This window comes from Watersipora subatra, chromosome 9, assembly GCF_963576615.1.
Source record: "Watersipora subatra chromosome 9, tzWatSuba1.1, whole genome shotgun sequence".
Taxonomy (NCBI): domain Eukaryota; kingdom Metazoa; phylum Bryozoa; class Gymnolaemata; order Cheilostomatida; family Watersiporidae; genus Watersipora; species Watersipora subatra.
Genome location: NC_088716.1, coordinates 8,302,701 through 8,316,170, shown reverse-complemented (window position 1 = coordinate 8,316,170; position 13,470 = coordinate 8,302,701). Strand labels below are relative to the sequence as shown.

At 35.8% G+C, this 13,470-nt stretch overlaps 1 protein-coding gene across 1 annotated transcript in view; it reads right to left on the bottom strand.

The window, feature by feature from the left end:
• The window catches only part of LOC137403641 (26S proteasome non-ATPase regulatory subunit 13-like), a 23,200-nt gene extending 9,730 nt beyond the window's left edge, over positions 1-13,470 (bottom strand). Inside the window, exons 1-5 of the mRNA XM_068089620.1 lie at positions 13,288-13,470; positions 12,751-12,923; positions 7,264-7,307; positions 3,319-3,405; positions 633-855 (exon numbers count right to left, since the gene is read on the bottom strand). Coding sequence (XP_067945721.1) covers positions 633-855; positions 3,319-3,405; positions 7,264-7,307; positions 12,751-12,923; positions 13,288-13,388 — 628 coding nt within the window. The 5' untranslated portion in view covers positions 13,389-13,470. The remainder of the gene's footprint in view (positions 1-632; positions 856-3,318; positions 3,406-7,263; positions 7,308-12,750; positions 12,924-13,287) is intronic.

The window sequence follows — 13,470 nt, the reverse complement described above, 5'->3', positions numbered from 1 at the left end:
CAATAAAGAAATTAATTTGTTAACAAAAGAGTTAATTAATGCAAAGATCATAGAAGATAAACAAAAACCACTAAATCAAGGAAGCCGGCATTAAAAGCCACAAGGAAGCCTGTAGTAATAGACACATAGACACCTTATGACAAGCAAAAAAGTAAAGATGAATTTGCTAATAATTATCTGCATGGGGTCGATTAAAATCCACAGCATGAGCTTCTAGAAACTCGCATTAACTGTAAATAGGCTGTTTTCTTAAAATGACTAGTTTGTCATTGTGACAGTCACTGTTTTGAAACAACCATGCCAGGCTATTATTTGCCGTACTGCCAATAGTGCTCAATAGGATATGAAGTTTACGTGATTTTTAGAGCCGAAGCTGTCAAAAATATTAAACAAAAGCTTTTGAAGCACATAGCAACTGGTTTAGCCTCAGCAAAAATAATGCATCAACTAACAACGTATGCTGAACTAGCAGTACAAAATTCTTGTTAATTTAAATTAGACCAATATAAAATTGAACACTCTTTATAATACTTGTGGTAAAATTTTGCTAATTAACTAAAGACAAATAATGAGAGAAAAAGGCAAAATGACTAAAGTTGTATTCCTATCAACTCACTTGAGCACTTTCTTACCTAACAGAGCTGCAAGACTGAGACTGTAGGCTCTCTCATATTGTCTCTCTTTAGGCAGCTCAGAGAGGTCAATACAGCCGAGGTATCGCAAGGTCTCACGGTAGTAGCATGCATGGTTACCCTCTAGTTTGTAATAATCACTAGAAAGCTCATAGAACCTGCTGTGAACTGTCGTTATGCCATCCAACTCATCTAGACAAGACTGAGTAGCCTCAATTATTTTCTACAGAATACAATTCAGGATGTAGAGAAACCAGAAATGCCTTATTGCGCTTGGACTACTAAGATTAGGACTGCATGACACAATGTATCAACAAAACTGTCATCTCTTTTTCTTCAAATTCACGCTACTGAATGACATCACCATAATTTGAGTTTCCAAATTAAAAATAAACTCTAAAAAACTCTCAAATTATATGGACAACCACTAATCTACATTAACGAATCACACACTGTCACTGTGTTAGTGTCTGTTAGTGCGTGTAAACCCTATACGTTCTATATTTTTGAGTAGATTTCATCTCAACGGCACACACATATGCTCTGTGCCTTCCGCGGAATAAAAAAAAATTTGGTTTCATAACTCCATCTGGTTCCTAAGAACCAAACTCTTAAACATCCACCTGAGGGCTTCACATCCACCTCATTCAAAATGAGGTTTACTATGCACATGAGAGACCAAACAAGTATGAAGAGTTTACAAACATTATTCAGTAAGCTGCGCCAGACTATTGATAACAGACAAAAACAAGTGTGCAGTTCACAGGAAGTCAATATACAAAACGTTAAAGGTTGACTTGCAACAAAATTCACATTCAGTTATTTGGTATCAAAAGATTCACCATCTCTTACTCTGCTGTGCTGTAGGAGCAAAATATGTGGAAAAGTGATTACAAGCTCTTAAAAGCTCAAAAACGAACAGTTCATCGCAGCCATCACAAAAACGCCGTCATCGGAATTCCTTTCCAAAACGGCTCAAATGGGACGTAGCTGAACAAGATGGCTTCTGTTTACACTTTCATGCAACCTCATTCATCGAAATATTTTCACAAATATACTTCACGCATTCAATAAAACCATGCCTATTGTCCTTACGCATCTATTTCATCATCATTGTAATGCTGTTACTTTTAGCACTGATATCTCAAAACCTACCATAAAAATTCGTTTAGTTGTCTAACTTTAGATCATCTAATAAACATGAAGAGCCTGTTGGTCACATGTGATAGTCAAAAAATGCTGCAAAAATTATTCGCGCTGTTTGGCAGGAAGCATGGGTCACATGATCAGATTACGGCTGGACGATTAGAGCAAGCCCAAACTAAACTGTGAAGTAGCGAGCATCTATATTTGATACAGGCTTTCCGGTAAAACCCCGAAATGTTTGTCATAAACTAGTGCTACGAGACGTTTTAAATTGAGCCTTTTATTTCATGTGATAATGTCACGTGTCAAAACAATAACCAAAATGTTTGAGAACGTCATCGAAATAAAGAGATTCCAAATTACGGCTTTTCCGTGATGGCTGCGATTAATTGTTCGTTTTTGAGCTTTTACGAGCTTGTAATCACATTTCCACATACAGTCAAACATGGATAACTCAAACTTCACGGGACCGAGCGAAAGTGTTCCAGTTATCAGAGCGTTCAAGTTATCAGAGCACTGTCACAAGTCCATGTACTTATTTATTTATTAATAGATTCATGCACATATACAAACTATAATATAAATCAAAAGCATAAATGGCTTGTTTCAAATTAAATGCTTCTAATGTAAAGTTTAAAACTTTTTTTATCAAAAAGTATAGAGATTATTCTATCACTTGAGATTGGTTTCTTGTTTGAGGTGATGTTATTGCTAGGACGTTATTTTAGATTAAAATTGGCAAAACTCAATCGTTGTTGAAATGCTCAGAAGAAAATACATCTTTTTCTTTTGAGCGTTTTAACCAAGATCAATTTTGCCGATTTTTCTTGAAGTTTATGCGAAGGTTAGCTCACTTTTCCTTGCTTCCGAAGGGCCATTGCTAAGCGGATGTTTGGTACAAATCCAATTTCACCAAACCTTTAGAAAAGTCGTTGACAAAAATATTTTGCCGATGGTAGTAATAACGAGGCCAATGAATTACGAAAAGTTGAGGTTTACCTCTATGGCTTGGAATAAAGTGATTTTCTAAAGCGATAGCAACCGTCTCGGTAGCCGTTGGGCAAAAAACTGTTCGAGTTAACAGAGTTGAGGTCGAGTTATCTAAAGCAATTTATCATTACGAGAGAACGGGCCGAAGAAACCGTTCGAGTTAACCATGTGTTCGAGCTATCCGAGGGCGAGTTATCCATGTTTGACTGTATTTTGCACCTACATACATCAGAGTAAGACATGGTGAATCTTTTGGTACCAAATAACTGTAATGTCAATTTTGTTGCAAGTATACCTTAAAAGAAACGGATGCATACGTGTCCAAACTTCTCTTGTTAAATTATCAAAAAATAAACGGAGAATGGAGATAGGGCTTTTTAACATTTCAACTCTGTAAAAAAAATTATTGAATGTAACGAACAGTGGGTCACGTTGATGAGCATATTTTACAATTGTCTTATTTGCATTAAAACCATTTTCAGCTGTTTTTCTGAAGAAATAACTGACAATTCTTATAGAAAGAAGGAAAATAGTGCTTTATATAACTTACCTTAACCTCAGGGAGCTCACGACTCCTTATGTAGATATTTCCGAGAGCCGTTTCTGCCAGTACGCTTGCCTCCTTTTGGCCTTTTATCTAAATGAGTTGCAAATCAAATCAATACCAGGTAGAACCAAGCCTATTGAAGTCTCAGCAACCAAACCCAACCTTAGAAATAAAGCCTGAGTAAAGGCCGTAGGGAGTTGAAGAATGGCGGTTAGAAGAGGCTGGCAGGTATTTTATTGCTGTCTAGGTTTTGCTCAGAATATAACTTTTGATGAATGTAAATAGAAAGATTGATTTAAATTCCGACAAAATGAAAAATATATCATCATACACAAAACATAAAACTTAAATTGCTAGAAGTAAAAAGTGTCCTACTCTGTATGTGATACATACATGTAACTCCAAATTATACAACAAAGGAAAACAAAACACTTGTTAACTGAATTTAGCTATCAGGTTAAACTAAAGCCTGGTTCCCATATACGTCGCAAAGCACCGGCGACAGCACCACAAGCTATTAGCGGTGAAATGGGAACCAACGCAATACTTTAGCGCTGTTCAAATTTCGCATAAGGCCGCAGGCAAAACCTTCCCGAAACGCAATGTACAGGCGAAGGTCACCATTTTAGAGACGGCATGGCGAGCGTACATTTTATTTGATTACGCGATTATGTTTAGCGATGCAGCGTTATATGTGAACAGATGCCACCAAGCCTAACGTCGCAAATATTTTGCTGCGCAAGTCACCGCCAGAGTCTCGCAATCGATATGGGAACCAGGCTTTAGAGAAGCATATTGGATGTCATACCCATGGGGAGCAAAGAGGCCAAAACAAACAAGCCAAAGGAACTTCATATTTAGAAACATCTTTGGTGAGTTGAAGCAAAATTTCTACCAAGATATATCGCGACCTGAAAATTTCGTATGTAGACCTTTTCGCGAGGAGAAGCTTCCTTGTATTTTAGTTGTAGGTGTCAGTAATGCTTTGTAATTGGTTTCAAGTTGGACAAGTCACAATACTAGCTTCAGCTGGCTCTCATACGTTATTAAAAAACTAGTGAGTAGAAATCATCTCCTGTCTAATTCCTACAGCCTCAAAATCGCTTGTCCGAAAGATGGCAGAATATATTTTCTATACAACCTAGCTGTAAAGTTTTACAAGTCAAAATGTCAGGATAATATCAATGTAGAATTTACCTTTTGATTTTACTCCATTTGCTTTTTAAAAATACTGTTTTGCACTGCTCCCTGGACTTACTACTTTTATTCTGATATACAATATGACACGATGCATCTCTGAGTCATATTTTTAGGGGCCAAACGAATATGATAGAAACCAATTATTTTGTAATGACTACTATGAAATGCCCTCAATTCTTATACATGTTACTCAGAAAAGAACCATATCATTTAGTCTATTTTGTAATGTATCCCGATCTCATGTGAGTAATACACGTTTTTGCAGAATTGTTAGTCATACATTTTAAACTACACTTTTTCAAGTTGCGCATAATTGCTTTCTGATAGCTACAAATTTTGACATTTATTAGCCTTTGGTATGTGGTTATCTTTAGTCTATTTTTGCTATTACACAATCTACCTTTACTTGAGGAAAAATGACAACTTTTGCTATTATATTCACACTAAATTTTAGGTAAAAAATCGTTACTATAATAAAAGTCGTGCCAGTTCGTAATAAGAGCATAAAGCGAGGTTATCATGTTGGCTGCGAGACCCTGGCGGTAATCTCATGCAACAAAACCTTTTCGGTGCTAGGAAAGGCGGCTTATGTTCAAATAAAGTGGCATCGCTGATGATCGCATTAAAATGGCCACTCGCCATGTCGTTTCGAAAGTTCTGACCTTTACCTGTACAGAGCCTTTCGAGAAGGTTAGGCCTGTGACTCCTTGCAACAGTTGAAAAGCGCTAAACTCTTGAGTTGACCACTAGCAACTAGCAGCGGTACTTGGCAAGTAGGTTGCCACTTCACCGCCGATAGCCTGCGGTCCTGCCACCGGTTCTTGCGAGACATATGGCAACCAAGCTTTGGAAAAAAAGAATGCACAACACGAGCATATTCGAATTCCCAGTCAACCCTACTATTATCTATGCCACTAGACCATCTTTTTCCCTCCAAAAATAATTGGACACCTAGTTATTACACAAGGATATTTCTCACGGTGCACGGGAGCCGGCATACTAGTGAAAAAAAAATCCTCGTATCAACAAAAATTGGCAAAATGAAAAGATATATATGCTAGAATAATTTCGGCTTCAACATAAGCTGAAAGTTGCTCAGATTCACATTCCGGGTACACAAGCCCAAATCTTGGTAAGCCTTGGAGAACAACCCTTGACACCAAAGTATAGGAAAGTAATGTGGACTAAGGAAATACTAAAAATAGAAACCATAAATTGGCAGAACATTCTAGTTCTCATAAACACGTATTCCCGACTTGGATGGTAGTTGATTAAGTCTTCCAAGAGAGGAAACCTTTTAAACTTTCTTTATAAACATCAACCCCTCAACTGCCATCCATGTACAAATTTACCTCTCAGCCTTCTGCCCGCCATTTTTACTGAAAACTGCCGATTTGACTGAATGATACGTATGCCATTTTTTTCCATTTCAAACCCTATCTAGAACATTTTTGTTACATATTCTATGTTGCCAACATGTTAACATACAAAGCTATGCAAAGAAATAAATCTATGTGAAGCTACGTCCGTTAAGAAGCTACAACGATCCTCTACAATATTCCTTACTCTTGCAAAACTATTAATTTCATCACCATTAAAGTTGGTGCTGTCACTTTCATTATCTGAGTATTCAATTAACTTTGAACTGGCTATAATATCATCAACAAAACCTATTCTGTTTTTAACCCTTTCACTGCCGTAGACGCATAAATGCGTTTTCGTGGGACGACTGCCGTAGACGCATTATTGCGACTTTCCCAGCCATTGTGTAGTTACCTCATTTTATTATTCGTTGACAGCATAACCCACGGTCTTTAAGACTTATGAAATTGACAGTGTTGTCTGAAGATTTGTCTATAAAATTAGCCTAAAGTAACGAATCAATTTCAAACTTTTGTTAGAGAATTTCTAATTTAATAACGAACATTTTTTGTGTGAGTTCATTAATTACCGCGCGCGAGTCAGAAAACAGGTAATTAGTAATGTTGATGACATTATATAATGTCATCAGAGCAAATGGCTATATAGCCATTTCAGATTCAGATTTTCGTGATTATACAGATAGTTAAAGCAGCAGCACTGTCTCTGAGAGTGGTGAAAGTAATAATTTTGTAAGAGTAAGAAACATGGAAGATCGTTTTAGCTTCGCATCGATCATAGCATCACACAGCTTTATCATCGCACAAAGTATAGATCCGTTGAATTTTTGCATAGCAATGATGGCTAAAATGTTAGCAAATTAAAATATGTAATGGAATTGTTCTGAATAGAGAAATTGGAAAAATACTGTTTACATATCATGAAGCAATATCGGCAATTTTCGGTAAGATGGCTGGCACTTGGCAGATACCCAAATTTGTACATGCTCGGCAGTGAAAGGGTTAACAAAGGAAGGTGCTTGTGGAAGCAATATTACAACTAAACAGTTCGAACGTCCAAAAAAGTTTGTTTTTGACTTAGAACTTCCTGATCAAAGATTATAATTTTCTTCGTGAATATAAGCTAATTTCTGAGAGAATCATTTAGACAACACTTTTAACACCTTAGAATTACTAATGATTGCTGGTTATGTTGTTTCGAATCATTAATATTCAGTTACTACTCAACCACAATAAATTTCACAAAAATGCGTCTACGACAGTTGATCATTGAATTCAATAAACTTGTGCATGGCAGTGAAAGGGTAAAAATCATTCCACAAGCAATACGAACTTATCAAACCCAAGCTTAGAGGGATGTCTGACTTACCTTCAGCTTAATCTTTTCCACAAACTTGATTGACAAGTCCTTGTCTGGGAAAATAAAGATCAACAGTAAACATAGAAGGTTTAAATAAACATTTTACTTCTCTCCAAAAATAAAGAACCAGAGGAGATACAGCAACAAACCTTAATAACTATAGTTATCTACGGCAACTGTAGTGTATTTGGTGGTCATGATCGGCTTATGATTATAATTTTTACTTCTTCGTTTAACGTCGGTATCAGCCTTTGGACCCATGGCTAACAAATTGAAGTTATATATGTAGTTATATACGTATAGATTGTTTATAATAAGTATTATATTAAACATTAAAGTGCACAAATAATTTTTACTTCTGCTTACTTTTCACTAATTTGTATTTTACTCACACAATATCAAGCATTTACAAAACACAAAGAACTTTAAAGGTTGACTTGCAACAAAATTCACATTACAGTTATTTGGTATCAAAAGATTCACCATGTCTTACTCTGTTGTGTTGTAGGTGCAAAATAGGTGGAAATGTGATTACACAAGCTCTTAAAAGCTCAAAAACGAAAAGCCGCCGTAGATTGGAATCTCTTTATTTCTCTGACGTAGTCATGAAATTTGGTTATTGTCTTCTCACGTGATGTTCTCACGTGAATTGACAGGCCAATAAAAGCTCAATATGATGCTATATAAAATGCTCTTTAGACAAACACTTCGGGTTTTACCGAAGACCCCGTATCAAGTATAGATGCTCGCTACTTTACAGTTTTATTTCAGTTTGAACTAATCGTCAAACTGTAATCTGATCATGTGACCCAATACTTCGAAAATAATGTTTGCAGCCCTTTTCGATTATTGCAGATGACCAACAGGCTCGTCATGATTATCAGACAATAATATGTACTCCTTCGAGGTAAGGTTAAAAAATTAAATGAATTTTTACGGTAAGCTATTAGATGCCACTGCTAAAAGTGACAGCATTACAATGACGATAAAACAGACGCGTAAGAACAATAGACATGGTTTTATTGAATGCGTGAAGTATATTAGTGGAAATATTTCGACGAATAAGGTTGCATGAAAGTGTAAACAGAAACCATCAACCGCAGCTACGTCATATTTGAGCCGTTTTGGAAGGAGAATCCAAACTACGGCGGTCTCGTGTGGCTGCGATTAACTGTTCGTTTTAGAGCTTTTAAGAGCTTGTAATCACATTCCCACATATTTGGCACCTACAACACAGCAGAGTAAGACATGGGGAATCTTTTCATATCAAATAACTGTAATGTGAATTTTGTTGCAAGTCAACCTTTAAAGTGAAGAGAGAGCATCGTATCTCTTATCAGAGACACAAATGGCTATTTAGCTAGGGCAGGGGTCGGCAACATGCGGCTCCGGAGCCGCATGTTGCTGACCCGTGTGCTAGGGTGTAAATATGGTAGCACTATTAACCTACGACAAGGCATATACAACTTTAAAGTCACGGCGGAAAACAAGCTTGTATTTACAATAAAATTGACAATAAAAACAGATTAATACTGCGTATTAGCAGAATATATAGTACTTTCACTTTAAGAAACATTTTCTCATATGTGGCAGGAAAACCAAACTGCCACATATGAAGTTAATCTGCTCCAATATTTGTTTCATATGTCCAGACTGACGTATGTGGGAGTAAAAAATATTACAGAATGGCATCATTTTTTTTACTTAATTTATTTTCTGGCCAAAGAAGATTAATGATTAAGACATTTGAATTAATTGCATTTTAATGACTACACTAAATAAATACACAAAAAGAACATAATGAAACAGAACAGAAAAAATTTTGAAGGAGCTTATTTGAGGGTGTTTGTCCATGCCTTTTATTTTCTATCCTTTGTTTTAATTCTAGGAAAACATTGCCTTCTTCCTATTCAGACGCTTAATATCAGCCATGGTAGTCTTTTTGGGATATATCATTTTAAAACTGAAAAGCGGAGATATGAAGCATTGCTTATATTATTCGAACAGCTCAGAATCAAACCATTTCTAAAAGGACTTGACGAATGTTTACGATGAACAAAGAAATTTTCAATGACATATTTCAAAAATCACCTCGAATGCCGAAACAATTATATGCTCAAATGATCATGTTGTTAGTCAAATATTATATGTATAGTTGATCACAGAAGTTGGGTAATGATTAGGTTGAACAGAATTAAACTCGCCTAATTTTCACTGTTATATTTCCACCATAATTTACGTAATACAGTAAAACCTTGGTTCTCGACCAGAATCTGTTCCAAAACCCTGGTCGAAAAGCGATTTGTTTGAACACCGAAATCATTTTTCCCATTACAAATAATGTAAATCGTTTTAATCCGTTCCAACACCCTGAATGTTTACCTTTTTAGTATTTTATACATTATTTTATGCATGAAAGAGCACACTAAAATGCTGACCAACACATAAAAAGCAATGTATATCTCAGAAAATGTTAAGCAAAATGGCAAAGACACAAATAACATAAACATAACCCAGGCTAATCGTACGTTCGCGTTATCGTAATATTCCATACGAAAGATTACGCTAACATGAACGTGTAAAAATAAAAAAAGGATAAAAAAAAGAACTATGAATAGGATTTTTTAGGATACAGGATATTCTTTTCTCTTAAAATATCTATCCAATGACACTTGCTTCTGTCTTCTTTTTAGCACTTTTCGGAAGTGGTTCACGATAGTGTCGTTAAAGTCATTGATGATTCTGGTGGCTGCAGCTTTATCGGGATGGTGGAGTTCGACGAAATTCTGTAACTCGGCCCATTTGCTACACATTTGTTTAATCTAGGACGTCGGGGCATCCTTTCTTTCTCATCCATTCCTTCCTCACGTACGCACTCACGCGTCGTACCGGCGTTCGAACTTCGATTTTTGTTCAAACTACAAAACAAGAATTTCTCGAATTTTTTGTTCGGACTCCGATTTGTTCGAACTGCGAGTCGTTCGAAAACCGAGGTTCCACTATATAACACTATTATGAATAATAGAAAATGCTAGCTATTATAAACATTGTAAAGAACATATTAATAGAGGGGAGAGTGAGGCAGCTTGCAACGCGGGGCCTTGTTGAAACACCCACTAAAATTGCTTGCTTGTTTATATCATTTTAAATAGTTAACTCCCGAATTAAAGAGCTTTTTAAGCCATCTTATGAAATATCCTGATTGCAATAAATGTAAACAACAGCAAATTAGGTGAGCCATGATTTTGTAAAATTTATTGGTTATTTTTGCCCTTCTATTTTCATATCCAAATTTAGAGAATTGCATATCTTTGTTGTACATCATCCCATGTCAACAAAAGTCAGTGGATGCAGCTATAGACATGTTCTCTTCACAATGCACCCACCGAGTTAACGATTTTACATCATCTTGAGTTGGGATGAACATTTTGGTTACTCAATGTCAAGTGGGGCACGTTGGAACACAAAGGGTATGGGCAAGTTGCAACACGTTTTAATGATAAGAATAGAGAGGCAAGTTGCAACATGTCGCAACTTGCCCCTCTATTCTCATAAAGGGAACAGCTCGAGTAGCGTTGAATCTGCTGTTTGATACAAAACTTGATGACGTAGCTAAAAGTTAATTCCCACGATGAACCCCTAAATTTATGGACAATATTGATATCATGACTGCAAATAGTAATATTTAGAAAGAAAAGTTGCATCTTCATATCAGCTGTACTGATATAAGTGCTAGCTGTACTACCCAGCGTTGCCCGGGCAATAAAAAAGCAACTGGAGAAAAAATTGAGTTGTATTTAACATAACACAACATTTGCCATTCTAACTTTCAAACTATATGTCATTAGAAATGTTTTCTGTAGTTGGAATAAATTAAGAGAGAAAATACAAACAACTGCAAAGGTTTTAAAACTTTGTCCAACAACTGTAACTTTCAAACTTCATATCAAGATGAAAATGTTTTGTGCAGAGAAAAAAAAATAAAACAACTATAAAAGGAATTAAATGTAAATGTAAAATAATTAGCAAGTCATAGCTAAAGTAAGTCTGTTTTACTATAATTACAATAAAATATGATTCGGTAATGATACAATTAATACAAACCGAGAAAACAAAATAAAAATCCTGAATATGTTGAATTTATAATTCGTGCATAGAAGTGTGTGTATAAAAAAGTTGCTGTTCCACCAGAAGATATGCATCAAAAATTTGAATATGACGATACTATTACCTCTCGATACTGATACAAATGTAAAATTGAGATATCGTACTTTGTCTTACCGAAAGGAAAGAGAATGTCGAGGCTCTTCTTACAAAGACAATATAATTGTCTGCGTGAGAATAATTGGCCTTGACCCCAGATATAGTAATTGAGCCCTACGAAAAGTATTTTTCAACAGGGGCGTCGTAACGCGTGGACGCACTGCAAAAATAATTAGCTTGCACATTCTGCTATACGGTAAATGTAAAAGTTTTAAAACATCACGCTTGTATGGCTTAGTGGTAGAGCGCTTGGATTTTAAACTTGCGGTAGCAATCTCTGTGAGTTCAAATCTATCAGAATGCGGTATATCATTTCCAAGATTTTAATAGCTCTATAGCTGGAAACACAAACACATGCAAACTTCGAGAAATATATATAGGTTTTGTTTTACTGTGGAAGTTTGTTTGATGTGATTGTTGTACACAGTGTTTTGAAGTTCATAGCAAACTCTAAGTTTTTCTTTCTCAGATAATTGGTAGAAATTTGAATTCTTTAGCTGAAACTAAATTCAAAAAACACCATTCTGAAACTAAAATTTACTATGAAAATCAAAGACGTTTCAATGTGCCCCATAGTGTGTTTCAACGTGGCCCCTACCGAGGCCGTGCGCCTCGCTAGGTGAGCACTGACAACGGTGTGTCAACGTGATAATGCATTGACACTGATAGTTGGTGTCTGATAAGTGGCGTGCCCCTTATCGGGCAGGTTGAGACACCAATTATGCAAAATTTTAGTACTTTTGTGATATTTTCCAAAGTATACAACCAGCGGAATTGGCAATTGGCATACATATGTAAAACTTATTTCCGCATCATTTGTGATTACCTACATTATATTCCAATATTTTAAGAAAGCGTTATACCCAAAAATGCATTTTTTGTTGCAACGTGCCCCACCCTGATGTTAGCTAGCTCGACTTGAGCATTCTAATGATAGAACATCAGTCTTTAAGCCAAAACCCTCAATGGCTCATATTTGCACTGATCACAGGTAAGCTGTTTAACTGGAAATGCAGACAACACATCAAAAGTGGCATAAAATTGTTGCTAATTAGAATAGTTAAACTACCCCATGCACAGTATTCTTTAATAGTTAGACTATTTGCTGAGCAAATAATTTTATGTCTAGCTTTGCCAAAGCACAGAGTTGCCTAAGACATAGCATCAATTAATGATTTTAGCAGTTACTAAATAATTTCACTATTCAATTAAAAAAGGCATCGATTTACTCACCTCCAAAGTCAAGAAGACAAAACATGGCAATTTCCATAAGAGACAGTGGATTGATTCTGTGCTCAAAGTCAGAAATGAAATTATCATACAAATCCTTGAGACGACCAGGCTGTTCTGTAAAATAGCTTAATCTTACAGCTTCCAACGTTGCTAGTGTAAGCTGATGCCATAACCTACAAACATGCACACCACATAAAAACAGTGCTTAGAGAAAAAACAACATGAATAGCTTACCTTGCCATTTTTTAATTTCAAAGTAAAAATAAAATTTCCAACTTTAATTACATGTTTCGAATCTGCAAAACATTTACATATAAAATTATTTAGCGTTAGACGTTTTTACTTGATTTGTTGCGGTACTGCAATCCCTTTTAACAGACCGCCAAAAATGCGCATTCAATCTATTTCATTGCATAATAAACAAAACACAGCTTTCTTCACTACATGTTTTACAACATATTTTAAACTATACCACGTAACACTAACAAACTCCGACTTCAAGAAGGTTGTGAAACGACACAAAACAAGATAATTTACTTTTTATTGTATAGGTCTTCTAGTTTGCTATACACAGCTGCAGTCGCTTCATCTGTCGAAGCTTGTTGGCGTGATAAATACGAAGCAACCTTTGCTGACATTACTACAGGGACCGCGCACGTTAATATTTTACGTTCTTAATAAGGTATAACTATTTTGCGATTATACTTTCTATATGAATGG